Consider the following 19939-nt stretch of genomic DNA (forward strand, 5'->3'; position numbering starts at 1 on the left):
AATCTAAGTTTCTACACATACTGTATGTACACCTGTTCTGAAAGGCCCCAGAGTCTGCAAAACTACTAAGCAAGGGGCACCAACAAGCAAGCGGCGCCATGAAGACCAAGGAGCTCTCCAAACAGGTCAGAAACAAAATTGTGGAGAAGTGCAGATCAGGGTTGGGTTATAAAAAAATATCTGAAACTTTGAACATCCCACGGAGCACAATTAAATCCATTATTAAAAAATGGAAAGAATATGGCACCACAACAAACCTACCAAGAGCGGACCGCCCACCAAAACTTACGGACCAGGCAAGGAGGGCATTAATCAGAGAGGCAACAAAAGAGACCAAAGATAACCCTGAAGGAGCTGCAAAGCTCCACAGCGGAGATTGGAGTATCTGTCCATAGGACCACTTTAAGCCGTACACTCCACAGAGCTGGGCTTTACGGAAGAGTGGCAAGAAAAAAGCCATTGTTAAAGATAAAAATAAGCAAATACGTTTGGTGTTCGCCAAAAGGCATGTGGGAGACTCCCCAAACATATGGAAGCAGGTACTCTGGTCAGATGAGACTAAAATGTAGCTTTTTGGACATCAAGGAAAATGCTATGTCTGGCGCAAACCCAACACCTCTCATCACCCTGAGAATACCATCCATGAAACATGGTGGTGGCAGCATCATACTGTGGGGATGTTTTTCATCGGCAGGGACTGGGAAGCTGGTCAGAATTGAAGGAATAATGGATGGCGCTAAATACAGGCAAATTCTTGAGGGAAACCTGTTCCAGTCTTCCGGAGATTTGAGACTGGGACGGAGGTTCACCTTCCAGCAGGACAATGACCCTAAGCATACCGCTAAAGCAACACTTTAAGGGGAAACATTTAAATGTCTTTGAATGGTCTAGTCAAAGCCCAGAACTCAATCCAATTGAGAATCTGTGGTATGACTTAAATGTTGCTGTACACCAGCGGAACCCATCCAAGTTGAAGGAGCTGGAGCAGTTTTGCCTTGAAGAATAGGCAAAAACACCAGTGGCTAGATGTGCCAAGCTTAGAGAGACGTACCCCAAGAGACTTGGTGGCTCTACAAAGTATTGACTTTAGGGGGGTGAATAGTTATGCACACTCAAGTTTTCCGTTTTTTTTTGTCTTATTTCTTGAATGTTTCACCATAAAAAATATTTAGCATCTTCACAGTATGTTGTGTAAATCAAATGACACAACCTCCCCCAAAATCTATTTTAAATCCAGGTTGTAAGGCAACAAAATAGGAAAAATGCCAAGGGGGGTGAATACTTTCGCAAGCCACTGTATGTCTTATCGGGTTTATGTCCAAAATTAGAGCTGGTATGAAGCATGTCGATATGGCTGTATTGTTTCCCCCAGAACCATGGACATAATGACTTGTAAAGTAGCAGAGTAATTAAATAACCATATGTGACCATGGGAGAAGTAATAATATTGTAATAACTGTCGTCATAGAACACAGAATGCAGCTTTTCTGTATTGTACTGTACAGTCAATATTCTATACTGTACAGTGCCATTTCAGTGTTTTTGAGGAAAGTACTGTTGGACATGACCTTTGACCGGGCTCAAGGTTGTTACTTGTAAGAAGGTGGAAGGGGTCATGAAATGGACGTATAAAAACAAACAGAAAGACTACAGTCAAGTTGAGTCTGCTTTAAAAAAAAGAGTAACATGAAAAACAATCAAAGTTGCAGTCCATTCTTGGGCATTGCCATCCTTTTCTCTCTTTCTGGTAGACTTTTATAATCTATCTACCCAAACAAGTACCAATTCCCACAGAAAACTTTAGTACTGCCAGCATAGTATTTATTAACAACATTGCAACACTTTACATTTCCCCCGATCAGATGTTTTATTTCTCTGTTGTGTATCAGTACCCCAGGACAAGGAGGATTCTACATGCAAAGTCTAATATATGCTAATCTGTTGTGCCCCGTTTCCTACTATTGGCTGATGATGGTATTCATAGGCTCCCTCACACACAGCTGCCAAAGTCTAATGACCTCCAAAAAGTTTTTATCCTCAAGATTAACTCGCTCTGACCTTAGGTGTGGCAGATGCTTTGGAATAAACAATGTAGGCCTCCTGGTAACAAGCTGACCTGTTGGGAGCATTCATTGTCATTTCCTTCAGCTAACTTTCTTTCAAGGTGCGCTCCCTTTTGGCAGTTTGTTTGGAAGGTAGTTGGTGGCTCAGCAGGTTAGTCTCTCCCCAACCCAAATTATTCCTGAGAGGCTGGGAAAAAAGCTGTGGATGAAATATTGATGCGTTTAAGAGATCACATGAAGAATTTCTGTCTGGGTCCCGGAGATGATACATCAATCAGGGATGTATGCCCCAGGCATAAGCGACACAAGGCTGGGGGGCCCCTGACCAATTAAATATATATATTTTTTTAAACAGTCGGGGACTCAACTTCCTATTGAGAGTAAGAATATTAGAATAAACCAGGTGCAATTTCTACATTTGGTTGGGCATCAGCAGTTTTTGCTTGCAATGTCCCTGACAGTCACTCAATTAGCCTTGTCAGCTAACAATTTCCTGATTGGTAGCTAGTCTAGCCTCTTATCTAAACTTGTAGTAATCATCACCGTATACCGACCGGGCACGCAGGGCACGTGCCCAGGGGCCCTGACCTCCAGGGGACCACAATTGATTTTAATGGTCATTCTCACTTCGATAGCATTAGTCATGACAAAATGTGTAGAATTGCAAGAGATTAGCTTGAAAATGCAAAGAATTCTCTCCACCCCATGGCAAAATGGGTAGAATTGCAGGAAATGAACTGTAAAACCGCAAAATAATTATCTCTGCCCCATGGCGAAATGAGTAGAATTGCATTAAATGTTTTATAAAACAGCTCAAAATTCTCAATGCACCCATGGCAAAATGTGTAGAATTGCAGGAAATGTGTTAGAAAATTGCTTGTTTAGGGCCCCCAAGAGGCTAGGGTCATAATTGATCTGTTTATAATTTACCTGGTTAAAATGTATAAATAGAATATCATTACGCAATATAGTATGCATTGGGAAAGGATATCAGCTGGAAGACCAGAATGATGTACTGTAATTTGTATTCCATATCATATTAAGAAGTGGTGGAATAGTCGAGTGGACATTAATAGGGTAATGGCCAAGATGGAAGCTAGGATACTTTGTTTAAATGGCTAGAAGTAAACCATTGGAGTAGCAGTTATAGCTCTGATGTAGGTGGTTACCCTGACTGAATGTCATTTGCATACACATAAAATCTTGGCTACTACACTACACTAGACAGTTCATTACCTGTGTTTAGGCAAAACATTTTATGATCTTCGCTCTCAAAGCTATCGTAAACTTTGAATTGACTATGTAATCACTTTTAGACATTGCATTTCCTTCTTCCAAACTCCCAATGAGCTTTGAGTTAAATAGTGTTGTATTTTGTTGTATCTCAAAATTAACTGATGAATGTGCGACGAGTAGCGGAAACAAACCAGTTAGACTCCGTCATCACTAGGAAAACACGGCGTGAATAGCAGTTAGGGTTCATGTCACTCACTGTAAGCTATTCAAAAAGAGGGCGAAAGGTGCGACATCAGGATCTTGTGGTTCTCTTGATAATAAAGGTTCTCTCTCTCTCTCTTTCTCTCTCGGCTGTTGCGCTCTTTCCCTCTCTCTGTAAATGCTATCGTCTGTTCAAATTCCATAGTCGCCCAGCCGGCTGCACTTACTTTCATACGCTATAAACGTTGGCTGGGTCTGAAAATGAAATTTTGATGGGAAGAACGTTCTAATGTCCTTCTGGGGAATACAAGGGCGACACGACACTGTTTCAAGATAGACAGAGGTGTCCTCACACGCGTATTACAATGGATCTCTCATTTATGGCTGCGCAGGTAAGTCCTAGATACATGTTTGTTATTATTAATCAATAGAAGTTATGTGGGGTTTCCATGCAATTGTCGGAGAATAATTATTTGAATGAATATTTTGAAAAGCCTACTAATGTGCATAAGGTAGTAAGGAGAAAAAAACATGTATTCTGTATGGCGTCTGTCTGTTTATGTAGTCAATTAGAGCCTGCCAACAAGGAGTAGGGATACGCACGAAGTTTCTCTCTCGGTGAACTTGATTTTGTAATCAACAAGCTGAAATAAATGTTCGCGGTTCCCACCCTAAACCTTGAGATCAATATCATATTTTATTAGCTTAACCAACTTGTTGATTTATTCAAAACGGTATGTTTGGTCAGTAGCCGATAGGAAATGTCACAATCTTAAATATTATAGTGAACAAAGATATGGACGCAACATGCACCAATTTCAATGATTTTACCGAGTTACAGATCATATCATGAAATCAGTCATTTAAAAGCAATAAGTTAGGCCCTGACCTATGAATTTCACATGACTAGGCAGGGTTGCACCCACTGGGAAGCCAGGCCCAGCCAATCAGAATTCGTTTTTCCCCACAAATGGGCTTTAATATAGACAGAAATACTCCCCAGCACCCTGTCAGACGATCCCACAGGTGAAAAATACAGATGTTGAGGTCATGGGGTGGCGAGGTCTGTGGCTGTGAGGACGGTTGGAAGTACTGCCAAATTCTCTAAAACGATGTTGGAGGCAGCATATGGTAGAGAAATGAACATTCAGTTCTCTGGCATCAGCTCTGGTGGACAATCCTGCAGTCAGCATGCCAATCGCAAATCTTGAGAAATCTGTTGCATTGTGTTCTGTGACACAACGGCACATTTTAAAGTGTACTTTTACATCCCTACTGTAGCACAAGGTGCACCGGTGTAATGATCATGCTGCTTAATCAGCTTCTTGGTATGCCACTCCTGTCAGGTAGATGGATTATTTTGGCAAAGGAGAAATGCTCACTAACATGGGTAGAAGAAAAAAATTGTGCACAAAATTTGAGAGAAATAAGCTTTTTGTTCTTATGGAAAATGTCTTTGATTTTTTTTTTGAACTCATGAAACATGAGACCAAGACTTTACATGTTGCATTTATATTTTTGTTCAGTTTAGATAAGGCCAAAGATAATTTTAATTAATGAAATGTAATGTGATGAAATATGTAGGCTAATAATAGAATATACAAAAATCTATGCATGGATGTTTTCAACCATGTCCCATTATTTTACTCATCCTGATTTTCAATGCAGTTGTTATATCTGACTGAAATGTTACCAGACAACTTTGTAATCAACAGGATAATTAAAGTAATCAAATTGTAATCAGCCCAGATGAGATCTATATTATGCAATTACAAAAGACTTGGAGTTGATCAATATCCATTAAGATAGCATAATGGCAGACTACCGTGTCATAGAACCAATATGTGAGTCACAATGCAATATTACATTTTAGTAATTTAGCAGATACTCATCCAGAGAAACTTACAGTAGTGAGTGCACATATTTTTGTGCTGGTCCTCTGTGGGAATCAAACCCACAACACTTGTGTTGCAAGCACCATGCTTTACCAACTGAGCCATACGGGACCACCACTACCTTGAACATGTAACTCCACATAAAGACTCTAATAAATTAAACTTGTCCATGGACAAATGTTGGACAAATGTTTATGACTCACCTTGATTTTTATTGCTAGCCCACTTTAATTTATCTGATTATGAGTGTGATGCCCTCAGGGCTGGTCATGCATATCAATGAAGGTGGCAAGCTATGTCTTTTAGAAAACATGGCTGTCATTAGGGTGGGCAAGGGGAGAGAAGACAATTTTACCTGTTTTCTACTTACCTAAATTCTACTTAGCCCCCATCCTACATACATGTATTCTACTTACCATATCCTACTTACCTGGATCCTACTTATCTTCATCCTACTTACCTGTATCCTACCTCTGCTCTTGTCAAGAGCAGAGGTAGGATAGTGTTCAGACCACATGATGGTGTGTATAGACCACATGATGCTTTATCACCCAGTTATGGTCTATAAGATCAGGATGTGCCTTCAGCTTGTCAGTTTGGTGTAGCCTCTGAGCTGGTCTTAGAGAGAGATTACCTCAGCCTTCAGCTTGTGAGGTACATCAGTTTGGTGTAGCCTCTGAGCTGGTCTTAGAGAGAGATGACCTCAGCCTTCAGCTTGTGAGGTACATCCGTTTGGTGTAGCCTCTGAGCTGGTCTTAGAGAGAGATGACCTCAGTCTTAGTGTTTGACACAAAACCACATCCTCATTGTAATTCCTTTGCCACTTGCTAGTCCTATCCAATATCTTTGACTGTTGCTTGGGTGTTAGCCATGGGTGTGTGACTAATATAATAATAATATAAATATGTCAATTAGCAGAGGCTTTTATCTCAAGTAATTTCCAGTCAAACGTCTACACATTTCCATATGGGTGGCTCGAGCGGGAATCAAACCCATAATCCTGGCATTTGCAAGCGCCATGCTCTACCAACTGAGCCATGTAGAGCGGTATCAGCTGAAGTTGTATTTACAGGCTTTCTGATATAGAGATAAAAGTTTTCAAAGCTGTGAAGTGATGGCCGATGGGAGGACGCCATCGGTCAGACAGAGGGGTTGACACAGCTCTGCCTGCCACCTTGAGCGAGCACTCCATTAGTCTCTGTCAGAGGCGCCATGTCTCTCTACCTGGCCTCTCTACCATGCTCCCTGCTCTGCCCAGTGTCATCTCGCCCTCGATGCCCTAGCTGACAGGCAGGAGGTAGTCACTTTAATATTCATGCTGGAGATGCTGGAGAGCCTGCCTAGTTACCAAGTTCTATCATAGCAGGCCTGTGTTGGAGCAATGTGTCAGAAGAGGTTTTCCAAGAGCTTGCGATTAGGCACTCAGAGCCTCAGTTTCTAACTTCCCACTCACTCTTGTTTCATGACTTCCATTCTCATTCCATTGTTATTATTCCATTGCTATTATTCCATTGCTATTATTCCATTGCTATTATTCCATTGTTATTATTTCATTGTTATTATTCCATTGTTCTTATTCAATTTCTTTCTTCCATCTCCTTATGACATATATGTTCATCGGAAAAACTAGAGAGCGAGAGAGAACAATCATCTGTTTTGCATCTAACTGTATTACACTGTTGGTCAGGGGTGGACTGGGACCAGAAATCGGCGCTGGCATTTCAAACACACCGGCCCATTTCTTTCCTTGAGTTAGATAATGATCATTTTTTGCTCAAAAAACACAATTTAGACAGGCCCTAGAGGCTGAATTGGATAAGATGTTCTGATGACACATTTCTCTTGCTCTGCTAGCTTTGATCTGAAAGAGGAGCCAACTTGTAATGAGCCAAATAACTTTCCCTTTATCCGTACCCGTCATCTTGTGCCCTTGATGCAAATTTATCGTGGGCTATATTCCTTTTGACAGATGATGAAGGATGCTTGAAGTTTGCAAGTTTTTTTTCTCATAATGACCATGATTGCAATCAAGATTTCCCCTTATTGCTCCCTAGGCTTTTCCGTTTATCTCTTGCCAGTGATACTGACACCTTTTCCAACTTTAATTGAATTTCTCCTTTCTACTCGGCCACTGCTTTTGACAATGTCATGTTTCTACCCTAAACTAAAAAGTAACATTTCTGCTGCTTCTACAAGACTCATGCTGTGTATGTAATTTGTCACATATACTGATCTCGGCATCAATCCACCACGTTAGTATTTTCTAATTCATGCTCTCATGCTATTCTATACATGCTTGGTTTAATTCATGATGTTTGTTGCTACATTAACAAACAGCGCATGTCAACTGTCAGTAAGTGAGATGCTTGTGAGTGTCTTCCATAGGTTTGTAGAGGGTGGGTAGGCTACAACTGGTCCTGAACCTAAACCCTCTGTCTGAATGGAACTGATAGTTAAGATGGCTGTAGGTATGTAGCTGACCAATCAGTCAGCCAGCGAAACATAGTCAGTCAGCCAGCCAGTCAGTCAGCCAGCCCACCCAACATAGCCAGTCAGCCAGTCAGTCAGCCAGTCCAACATTGCCAGTCAGCCAGCCCAACATAGCCAGTCACACAGTCAGCCAGCCCAACATATTCAGTCAGCCAGTCAGTCATCTCAACATAGCCAGTCAGCAAGCTCAACAAAGCCAGTCAACAAGCTCAACAAAGCCAGTCAGCCAGCTCAACAAAGCCAGTCATTGATGGTCATAGATGTACTGTAAGTGCTGGATCTGCTGTAGCTATACACGCTATATGGATGTGGGTTCAGTAGGATCAGGAAGTGCGCTGTCACTTCTTGACTCGCTCGACTGCCACCAGATCGAAGTGCTCTAAGACCTTGACACCATCCTTCTGATCATCTCCCCAACCAAGGTCTTGTTTTCGGGACTTACCAACAGGCGGCAAATAGGCTTAATTATTTCACGAGAGCTGATTTTCCTCGGCTTAGCCCAGGGTGTGTCAGAGTGCATGTACTGTAATTAGCAGAGAGATAACGATGGCTTCTGGCTACCAGCTCTCCCGTAGTAATTTGTTATGCTTGAGCTAGCTGGCCTTCTCTGAATGAAGGAACTTTCAGACAAGGGTTGAAACATTGTGGGCTGGCAACAGTGTGTGTGTTTGTGTGTGTGGAACAGAAACACAGAGAAGATTAAGCAGTTGTGAGATGTTTCTTGGATTACCACTTCTCAGGAGTCCTCTGACACAGTGCATGAAATCGGATCAAGCAGTAAATATCTGAATCAGGGTGACTAGAGCTGTGGCAAAAAAAAGAGATAAGCACATTCTGTGGAGAGGGTGATTATGTCTCACGATGTGTGAGAATAAATGATGATGTACACCCATGATACTCATAGGTTGTTTACCCTGTAGACAAAGGAAATTGGAGTGCAAATGAAAATGGCAGGGCATTGAGGGGGAGGCCACAGAGGTAGTGAGTCAATAACTGTAGCCAGAGGGTGCCTTTCTCTCTGAGCTGCCTGCACAAGGAAGCAGCCTAAGCAGAGCACCCTGTTTCCAAACTTAATGGATTTCAAATGTCTTTAAAGATGTTTTGACCCCTAGTCCAGCCATTGTCAAGTGAACAAATGAGATTGTGGTCATAAATGACATCGTCTTGTTTACTCATCCCTGCTCCAGAGTTTTCTTCTCCTCTCTATTAACAGAGATACGTTGTGAACAAACAAGCTTGTCTATGAGTTACAATATTTAACCTTACAGACAAAAGGGGAAAACCTAGTCATTTGCACAACTGAATGCATTCAACTTAATTATTTCTTCTGAATATAATGGATTGTGTGTGGGGCTGCCTTAATCAACATCAGGGGAGCAGATGTTGTTGGGGGTTAACTGCCTCAAAGGTAGAATGGCAGATTTATTCACCTTGCTGACTTGGGGATTCAAACCAGCAAGCTTTCGGTGACTAGCCCAACATTCTTAACCACTAGGCTACCTGCCTCCCATACCTATACCTGACTTGCATAGCAGAGCATCAGGCAATAGTTCTGTTATCAGACAATTTTTCTAAGTGAATTTTATTTTTCATTATGTTCATGTCTGATGTTTTTATTGAATGGGAAAAATCATGATTCTGTATTTAGAGACAGAGACATTTGAATGTGTTATTTACATTCAGGCAAGCCTAATGGAGTAGAAGAGAAATTAATCTTTGTTTAAAGACAACTGATATTCTTCAGTTTTTGTAAGTACTGAACCATTATATTGTGTTCTCCCTAGGTTACCGTAGATCTTACTCTCCATGATAATGATATGGTCTATGTTCTCAAATAGTTGACTGAATACACAATCTCATACAAACAACTGTACAGTGCCATAGCTACTCACTGCCCCTACAAAGATTTGGCATGTTGAAGGCTATATCTGAGCTGGTGTCTTGCAGGAGCCCGAGGTCCCCTTTCTACCCTGGTTATGTCACATTACAGTAGACTCCACGCTTTGACGCAACTGACCTGGGGTCAGTGCTTCCACATCCTGTGTAACTCATCACCAGTAAAGGGTGGGGGAGGGACAAACCCATACAGTAGTCCTGCTCCTGGCCTGTAAACTGGTCATGGATTTCAAGTCAGACTTACTGGAGGGCATCTATCAGCCCAGTGAGTCATCCTGAACATTATAATAAAATGGGGCCAACGGTAGGAGTGTACAATAAGGATCACCCCTATACAGATGTAGGATCTTCATTTGAGCCAGTTTGCTACAGCAGGAAAATAATCCTACAGCAAAAGGAAATGTGAATTATTATGTGGATTATAATTAATAGACATTGTTGTTGGGGTTGATACATTTTTCGTTAGGGCAAATCAAGTCTGAAATTTCAAAGTGGAAATTACAAACATTAACAACCTTTTCAATACTCAAATACACTACACATTTGCATCTCCTGTAGTGTAGGAAAATTCTCAGCAACAAAAGAGAGAGCAAATTAAGATCCTACATCTGTGGCCCTCTGCACTGTGGAGCACAGGTAGATTTGTATTGTATTGCCCCTTTTCATGACGGTGCTAACAACCACGTGAGTGAGTGAGCTAGCTACTGACCGACAAGACCAACAACACAAACACATTGACTATACAGATACAAGTAGTGAGTGGAGTTACACATGGACTATACTAAACAAGTTAAATGTCTTACCTAGATGAAGTGTTTCCCCTTATAGACCTATAGCTACGTGTTGCCTACATTTCCCACTCTCCCATTCTGAATAGCCTGAAGCCACAGGGCTCTTCTAGCAGGCTCTATTCCCTATGTGGGAGCATTGTGAACTGTAGGTTGGACTTTTTGACCTGGTTACATTTACATTGCGCTACACAGCACCTAAACATCAACCACAAAGTTGGCTCTTTTACGCTTGGGGTCTATGGGAAAGAATGTTTGTTTTCCCCAATTTGTGGGCATGTTCAAGGGGAATTCCTTATTATTACGTGAATATCGACTCGGAGTGTAGCATTATTCAAATATTCCCCATGTAATGTTAATGGGGTGCTAACATGGCTGCCATAGGATTTGGAAGTGTCATGTAAACGCATCATAATTCTCATTCTAGACATTATATTCCCCATAGATGCAGTAATTAGAGGTCAACAGAACTCCACCAAAACAATGGCATTGCCAGGGAAACGGGTGGAGCAAAGGGCTGTGGGGGAAGCTAGCCTACTTTACAAATACAAAACAGGTTATCGCTTTAGGAGAAAAACATTGTTTTATCTTACATGGGCTAATCAATGTGGCTTGTCAACTGTAGCCTATCCAATAGACCTAAAGTTACAACTTTCATAATGAGCAATTAGGCTATGTTTAGATAGATAAATCGTTTTTCGGTTGATATTTCAGACAGGGGATATTTTCCTTTGCTCAGATCTCCATTTGCAAATGTTTCCAAGGCATTATCATTGTTTGTTTAGTATCATTAATAATTGACATTTAGTACACCCAACGAGGACCAGAAGAATATTGTAGAGTTTAATGTACAACATTATCTCATCATAGTTAAGATAATTCACTATAGACATACACAAGATGAGAATGTTTATAAAGCCAATGGACAGCAAAATTGATCTACATTTAGTTTATTATTTACATGTGTATTTCACACTATGTTGAGGTAAAAATCAGAGTATAATGCTTGTATGGATCATTAAAGATCCCATGGCACTTATCGTAAGAGTAGGGGTGTTAACCCTGGTGTCCTGGCTAAATACCCAATCTGGCCCTCAAACCATCATGGTCACCTAATAATCCCCAGTTTACAATTTGCTCATTCATCCCCCTCCTCTCCCCTGTAACTATTCCCCAGGTCGTTGCTGCAAATGAGAACGTGTTCTCAGTCAACTTACCTGGTAAGTTGGGGGCAATGCAAATAGTCTGGGTAGCCATTTGATTAAATGTTCAGGAGTCTTATGGCTTTGGGGTAGAAGCTCTTTAGAAGCCTCTTGGACCTAGACTTGGTGCTCCAGTACCGCTTGTTGTGCGGTAGCAGAGAGAACAGTCTATGACTAGTCTTTGAGTCTTTGACAATCTTTATGGCCTTCCTCTAACACCGCCTGGTATAGAGGTCCTGGTAGTCATTTAGGCAGGTTACCTTAGTGTTTTGGGGCACAGGGACTATGGTGGTCTGCTTGAAACATGTTAGTATTACAGACTCAGACAGGTAGAAGTTTAAAATGTCAGTGAAGACACTTGCCAGTTGGTCAGCGCATGCTCACAGTACACATCCTGGTAATCCGTCTGGCCCTGCAGCCTTGTGAATGTTGACCTGTTTAAAGGTCTTACTCACATCGGCTGCGGAGAGCGTGATCACACAGTCGTCCGGAACAGCTGATGTTCTAATGCGTGTTTCAGTGTTACTTGTCTCAAAGCGAGCATAGAAGTTATTTAGCTCGTCCAGTAGGCTCGTGTCACTGGGCAGCTCTCAGCTGTGCTTCCCTTTGTAGTCTGTAATAGTTTGCAAGCCCTGCCACATCCGACGAGCGTTGGAGCCGGTGTAGTACAATTCGAACTTAGTCCTGTATTGATGCTTTGCCTGTTTGATGGTTCATTGGAGGGCATAGCGGGATTTTTTATAAGCTTCTGGGTTAGTGTCCCACTCCTTGAAAGCGGCAGCTCTACCATTTATCTCAGTGCAAATGTTGCCTGTACTCCATGGTTTTTGGTTGGGGTATGTACGTACAGTCACTGTGGGGACGATGTCATCGATACACTTATTGATGAAGCCAGTGACTGATGCGGTGTACTCCTCAATGCCATCTGAAGAATCCCAGAACATATTCCAGTCTGTGATAGCGAAACAGTCCTGTAGTTTAGCATCTGCTTCATCTGACCACTTTTTCATAGACCGAGTCACTGGTGCTTCCGGCTTTATCTCGATGACCCATGAGATATTACAGTTTTTAATGTCCCGTTGGTAGGATATACGTGCTTTTAGTTTGTCCCATTTATTTTTCAGCAATTGAACATTGGCTAACAGTACGGATGGCAAAGGAAGATTAGCCCCTCGTTGCCTGATCCTCACAAGGCACCCCGATCTCCTTGTGTGAATTCTCAGTTTCTTTCTCTTGCGAATGACGGGGATGAAGGCCTGCTCAGGTGTTTGTTGTATATCCTTTTAGTCCGTCTCATTAAAGAAAAAATATTTGTTGAATTCGAGGTGAGTAATTGCTGTTCTGATGTCCAAAAGCTATTTTTGGTCGTAAGAGACGGTAGCAGCAACATTATGTAGAAAATAAGTTACAAACAATGTGAAAAACAAACAAAATAGCACGGTTGGTTAAGAGCCAATAAAACAGCAGCCATCCTCTCCTGCGCCATTCAACCCAGAGGCCCGGTTCCTTATCGCGGTGGCCAAGTTCACTCCTGTATGTATTCTCTATGGACATTTCTTGACTGTGGTAGCTGTAATTGAACTTGGGGGCTGTGGTGTAAAACGTGTGAAATATCTTTATTACAACCAAGCAAATAGGTCGCCTCTGTGGCTTTTATCTGGCCTACAGGCTGTCTACGGTGCATACAGGAAAACTCAGTATGAGATTGTTTATTTCTTCCCAAGCACAAGCATTGTACAATCCATAAGTTGTAGTATCATACCAGACTCCTTGGGAGACATTTGCTCAGTAAGGTACATAATGAAACCTACTATTCTTCATTAGCTTGGCAAGGCTGTTGATATACACTCTTTATGTGATTATTTTTCAGAGGAAACATGCCTTTCTGTGTGGGTGTTTGTTGCTCCCTCCTTTCATTGTGTGTGTGAGTGTGGGTTTGTGTGTGTGTGTGTCTGTGCATGTGTGTGCGTGCATAAGAGCATTTTGTTGTTCCCTCCTGACATTGTTAGCCTGAGAAGGAACAGATGAGTGTCCTCACACTAAGCAGCCTCATCCCTGTGATGCAGCCCAGTGGATAACGTTACATCACATGGAGCCCAGCCCCAGAGCAGCGCTAACACTCCGGGATCCCATTCACCTCTGTGTGCTTTACGGTCTGCTAGGTTAGCAACGCCCAGCTGCATACTACCACAGCACCTCTGTGTGCTTTACGGTCTGCTACGTTAGCAACACCCAGCTGCATACTACCACAGCACCTCTGTGTGCTTTACGGTCTACTAGGTTAGCAACGCCCACCTGCATACTACCACTGCACCTCTGTGTGCTTTACGGTCTGCTAGTTGGCCGGCTGCATTCTACCACAGCACCTCTATGTGCTTTACGGTCTGCTAGGTGGGCATCACCCGGCTGCATACTACCACAGTAAAGACTCACCCAGGCGGTGAGCCAGCAGGAGGGGAATGATCACAGCGTGGGGAATATCCCGTGTCCTTATTGTCGAGGTTGGGTGATGGACGTCTTGCTCAATTCGCTGGATGGCTGCCAATGTTATAGAGATGTGGTTAGCCCCACTCTGAGCCCAGACACAAGCTTTTAGGGGAAATTAGTAGTGGTGGGCACTGATATAAAATGGATAATTCAATATATTTTGTTACTGGCCGATATATTGTGGTATATCACTGTAGTATGCCATATCGCAATAATATTGTGGCAAATCATTCTTCTTCATTTATCGACACTTAAAATAGCAGTGCACATGTTCTGTTTGTCACGCCCTGATCTGTTTCACCTGTTTTTGTGATTGTCTCCACACCCTCCAGGTGTCGCTTATTTTCCCTGGTCTTTTTATCCCTGTGTTTCCTGTCTCTCTGTGCCAGTTCATCTTGTTTGTTCAAGTCAACCAGTGTGTTTTTCCCGTGCTCCTGTTCTCTATTCTCTTTCTCTAGTCTTCCCGGTTTTGACCCTTGCCTGTTTTTTCTGGACTCCGTACCCGTCTGCCTGACCCTTCTGTCTGCCACGCTTTACCTCTTGGACTCAGAACCTGGTTTTGACCTTTTGCCTGTCCATGACCATTCTCTTGCCAACTCCTTTTGGATTAAATAAACAACAAAGACTCTAACCATTTGCCTCCTGTGTCTGCATCTGGGTCTCCCCTTGTGCCCTTATAATGTTCCTTTATCCCCATAAAACACTCGCTGGGCAGATAGAAAATAGCTGGATGACTGTGCTGGGTCAAGGATGCTCCATCTTCAGTAGTATGACTGGGCTCAATCAGACTTGGGAAATGGTGCCTTGCCATGAAAATTCCATGACAATGGATTGTGGAGGCAGACATCCAATAATTGTGACACATTTTCCTAATCAATTGGTTGGTTATGAACTATGTGAAATAGTGATATCCTTTAAGATGACGAAAAATGCTTGATTTGAATAGAATATATTACCATAGCGATGGAAGGATGGAGGCATCACTGAGGGACATTCCACCAATCTACATAGATCAGGATATATAACAGGTTTAAATGTCTGGTCCGTAATAGCACATAGAATAACAATGTCTATATTGAAAAATGGTAGTACAGCTCAGAGTTTTATTGTGATGTGAACCAGGGGTTTATAGGTATTGGACTCCATATTCAAGTTCGTAAACAAAGCCAATGAGTATGTGGGCCAAACTTGCTATACGTGTGCATCCATGAAAGTGTTTCACTTTATGTTTTGTTAGATGTCATATCGGTTTCTCAAGTTTTGTACCTTTTGATTGTTGGGTCCTTTTCTGTTTGGTGAGGGAGAAAATAGTAGCTATGAGAGACGTAGACGTGGCTGATGCTGTGTGGAGTAGAGCTGGGATGGTCATGACATTTTGAATGACGGTATTAGTCAGCCAAATGACCACGGTCACCATTATAATTGTTTGAATAGCAAAATGTGTCGCTGCACAGCTGTTTTCAGGTCTCTCCAGAGATGTTTGTTTGGTTTCAAGTCCGGGCTCTGGCTGGACCACTCAAGGACATTCAGAGAATTGTCCAGAAGCCACTCCAGTATTGTCTTGGCTGTGTGCTTAGGGGTGTTGTCCTGTTGGAAGGTGAACTTTTGCCCCAGTCTGAGGTCCTGAGCGCTCTGGAGCAGGTTTTCATCAAGGATCTCTCTGCACTTTGCTTCGTTCATCTTTCCCTCGATTCTGACTAGTCTCCCAGCCCCTGCCACTGAAAAACATCCCCACAGCATGATGCTGCCATCACCACCTTGCTTCACCGTAGGGATGGTATAAGGTTTCCTCCAGACGTGACGTTTGGCATCAGGCTAAAGAGTTCCATCTTGGTTTATTCATATCAGAGAATCTTGTTTCTCATGGTCTGATAGTCCTTTAGGCGCAACTTGGCAAATGCCAAGCAGGATGTCATTTGCCTTTTACTGAGAAGTGGTTTCCGTCTGGCCACTCTACTTAAAAGGCCTGATTTGTGTAGTGCTGCAGGGATTGTTGTCATTCTGGAAGCTTCTCTCATCTCCACAGACAAACTCTAGAGCTCTCTCAGAGTGGCCAATGGGTTATTGGTCAACTCCCTGCCCAAGGACTCATTAGACCAAAGTCTCCCCCGATTGCTCAGTTTGGCCGGGCGGCCAGCTCTAGGAAGAGTCTTGGTGTTTCCAAACTTCTTCCATTTTAGAATGATGGAGCCCACTGTGTTCTTGGGGACCTTCAATGCTGCAGAAATGTTTTGGTACCCTTCCCCAGATCTGTGCCTCGTCACAATCGTGTCTCGGATCTCTACGGACAATTTCTTCGACCTCATGGCTTGGTTTTTGCTCTGACACGCACTGTCAACTGTGGGACCTTACATAGCCAGGTATGTGCCTTTCCAAATCATGTCCAATCAATTGAATTTACCACAGGTGGACTCCAGTCTAGTTGTAGAAACATCTCAAGAATGAAAATTGGAAACAAGATGCACATGAGCTCAATTTCTAGTCTCATAGCAAAGGGTCTGAACACTTATGTAAATAAGGTATTTCAGTTTTTTTATGTTAAACAAAGTTGCAAAAATGTCTAAAAACTTGTTTTTGCTTTGTCATGGGGTATTGTGTGTAGATTGCTGAGGATTTTTAATTTATTTAATCAATTTTAGAATAAGGCTGTAACGTATCAAAATGTGTTAGAGCCGTGTGTATAGGTGGCAGGGAAGTCAGGCGCAGGAGAATCAAACGGAGTGTAAAATGGAGTCTTTTAATGAATGTCCACGTAACATGCTCCATAACACTAATAAGAATAGAATATAAACATACATGGGTACGAGGACCCGTCGCGCACCTATACAATAAACACAACACTGACAAATAACAATCTCTGACAAAGACATGAGGGGAAACAGAGGGTTAAATACACAACAGGTAATGAATGGGATTGAAAATAGGTGTGTGGGAAGACAAGACAAAACCAATGGAAATGAAAAATGGATCAATGATGGCTAGAAGACCGGTGACGTCGACCGCCGAGCACCGCCCGAACAAGGAGAGGCAACGACTTCAGAAGAAGTCGTGACAAAATGTGGAGAAAGTTAAGGGGTCTGAATACCTTCCGAAGGCACTGTATATATACAGTACAGGTCAAAAGTTGGAACGTACCTCCTCATTCAAGGGTTTCTCTTTATTTTACTTATTTTCTACATTAGAGAATACTAGTGAAGACATCAAAACTATGAAATAACACATGGAATCACATAGTAACCAAAAAAGTATTAAAAATACATTTCTCAAAGTAACCACCCTTTGCCTTGATGACAGCTTTGCACACTCTTGGCATTCTCTCAACCAGCTTCACCTGGAATAGTTTTCCAACAGTCTTGAAGAGTTACCACATATGCTGAGCACTTATTGTCTGCTTTTCCTTTAGTCTGCGGGCCAACTCATCCCAAACCATCTCAATTGGTTTGAGGTTTGGTGATTGTGGAGGCCAGGTCATCTGATGCTGCACTCTATAACTCTCCTTCTTGGTCAAATAACCCTTACACAGCCTAGAGGTGTGTTGGGTCATTGGTTGTCCCACTAATGATCGTCCCACTAAACGCAAATCAGATGAGATGAAGTCTCGCTGCAGAATGCTGTGGTAGCCATGCTGGTTAAGTGTGCCTTGACTTCACCATTCACCTACTCTGTGTCTCAAGTTTGGACTCACCGGACCAAAGGACAGATTTCCACCAGTCTAATGTCCATTGCTCATGTTTCTTGGCCCAAGCCAAGAATTATTGGTGTCCTTTAGTGGTGGTTTCCTTAAAGCAATTCGACCATGATGGTCCGATTCATGCAGTCTCCTCTGTACAGTTGATGTTGAGATGTATCTGTTACTTGAACTCTGTGGATAACTTATTTGGGCTGCAATGTCTGAGGATGAACTTATCCTCTGCAGCAGAGGTAACTCTGGGGTTTCCTTTCCTGTGGAGCTCCTCATGAGAGCCAGTTTCATCATAGCGCTTGATGGTTGGACTGAACTTGAAGAAACTTTCAAAGTTCTTGAAATTTTCCGAATTGACTGACCATCATGTCTTAAAGTAATGATGGACTCTAGTTTCTCTTTGCGTACTTGAGCTGTTCTTGCCATAATTTGGACTTAAATCAAATCAAATGTATTTATATAGCCCTTCTTACATCAGCTGATATTTCAAAGTGCTGTATAGAAACCCAGCAACAACAAAAAAAAAACAGCAAGCAATTCAAGTGTAGAAGCACGGTGGCTAGGAAAAACTCCATAGAAAGGCCAAAACCTAGGAAAAAACCTAGAGAGGAACCAGGCTATGAGGGGTGGCCAGTCCTCTTCTGGCTGTGCCGGGTGGAGATTATAACAGAACATGGCCAAGACGTTCAAATGTTCATAAATGACCAGCATGGTCAAATAATAATAATCACAGTAGTTGTCGAGGGTGCAGCAAGTCAGCACCTCAGGAGTAAATGTCAGTTGGCTTTTCATAGCCGATCCTTAAGAGTATCTCTCTACCGCTTCTCTACCGCTCCTGCTATCTCTAGAGAGTTTAAAACAGCAGGTCTGGGACAGGTAGCATGTCCGGTTAACAGGTCAGGGTTCCATAGCCGCAGGCAGAACAGTTGAAACTGGAGCAGCAGCACAGCCAGGTGGACTGGGGACAGCAAGGAGTCATCATGCCAGGTAGTCCTGAGGCATGGTCCTAGGGCTCAGGTCCTCCGAGAGAGAGAAAGAAAGAGAGAATTAGAGAGAGCATACTTAAATTCACACAGGACGCCGGATAAGACAGGAGAAGTACTCCAGATATAACAGACTGACCCTAGCCCCCCGACACATAAACTACTGCAACATAAATACTGGAGGCTGAGACAGGAGGGGTCAGGAGACACTGTGGCCCATCCGAAGATACCCCCGGACAGGGCCAAACAGGCAGGATATAACCCCACCCACTTTGCCAAAGCACAGCCCCCACACCACTATAGGGATATCTTCAACCACCAACTTACCATCCTGAGACAAGGCCGAGTATAGCCCACAAAGATCTCCACCACGGCACAACCTAAGGGGGGGTGCCAACCCAGACAGGAAGATCACGTCAGTGACTCAACCCACTCAAGTGGCGCACCCCTCCTAGGGACGGCATGGAAGAGCACCAGTAAGCCAGTGACTCAGCCCCTGTAATAGGGTTAGAGGCAGAGAATTCCGGTGGAGAGAGGGGAACCGGCCAGGCAGAGACAGCAAGGGCGGTTCGTTGCTCTAGAACCTTTGCGTTCACCTTCACACTCCTGGGCCAGACTACACTCAATCATATGACCCACTGAAGAGATGAGTCTTCAGTAAAGACTTAAAGGTTGAGACCGAGTCTGTGTCTCTCACATGGGTAGGCAGACCATTCCATAAAAATGGAGCTCTATAGGAGAAAGCCCTGCCTCCAGCTGTTTGCTTAGAAATTCTAGGGACAATTAGGAGGCCTGCGTCTTGTGACCGTAGCGTATGTGTAGGTATGTACGGCAGGACCAAATTGGAAAGATAGGTAGGAGCAAGTCCATGTAATGCTTTGGAGGTTAGCAGTAAAACCTTGAAATCAGCCCTTGCCTTAACAGGAAGCCAGTGTAGGGAGGCTAGCACTGGATTAATATGATCAATTTCTTTGGTTCTAGTCAGGATTCTAGCAGCCTTATTTAGCACTAACTGA

The 19939-nt window shown here is 42.8% G+C and overlaps 1 protein-coding gene across 1 annotated transcript in view; it reads left to right on the forward strand.

Annotated features, from left to right (window-relative positions):
- The first annotated feature begins 3491 nt into the window (after positions 1-3491).
- The window catches only part of LOC110522532 (uncharacterized protein C14orf132), a 31955-nt gene continuing 15507 nt past the window's right edge, over positions 3492-19939 (forward strand). Inside the window, exon 1 of the mRNA XM_021600979.3 lies at positions 3492-3892. Coding sequence (XP_021456654.1) covers positions 3866-3892 — 27 coding nt within the window. The 5' untranslated portion in view covers positions 3492-3865. The remainder of the gene's footprint in view (positions 3893-19939) is intronic.

This window comes from Oncorhynchus mykiss, chromosome 4 (genome assembly GCF_057628025.1).
Source record: "Oncorhynchus mykiss isolate SJ-2025 chromosome 4, ASM5762802v1, whole genome shotgun sequence".
Taxonomy (NCBI): Eukaryota; Metazoa; Chordata; class Actinopteri; order Salmoniformes; family Salmonidae; genus Oncorhynchus; species Oncorhynchus mykiss.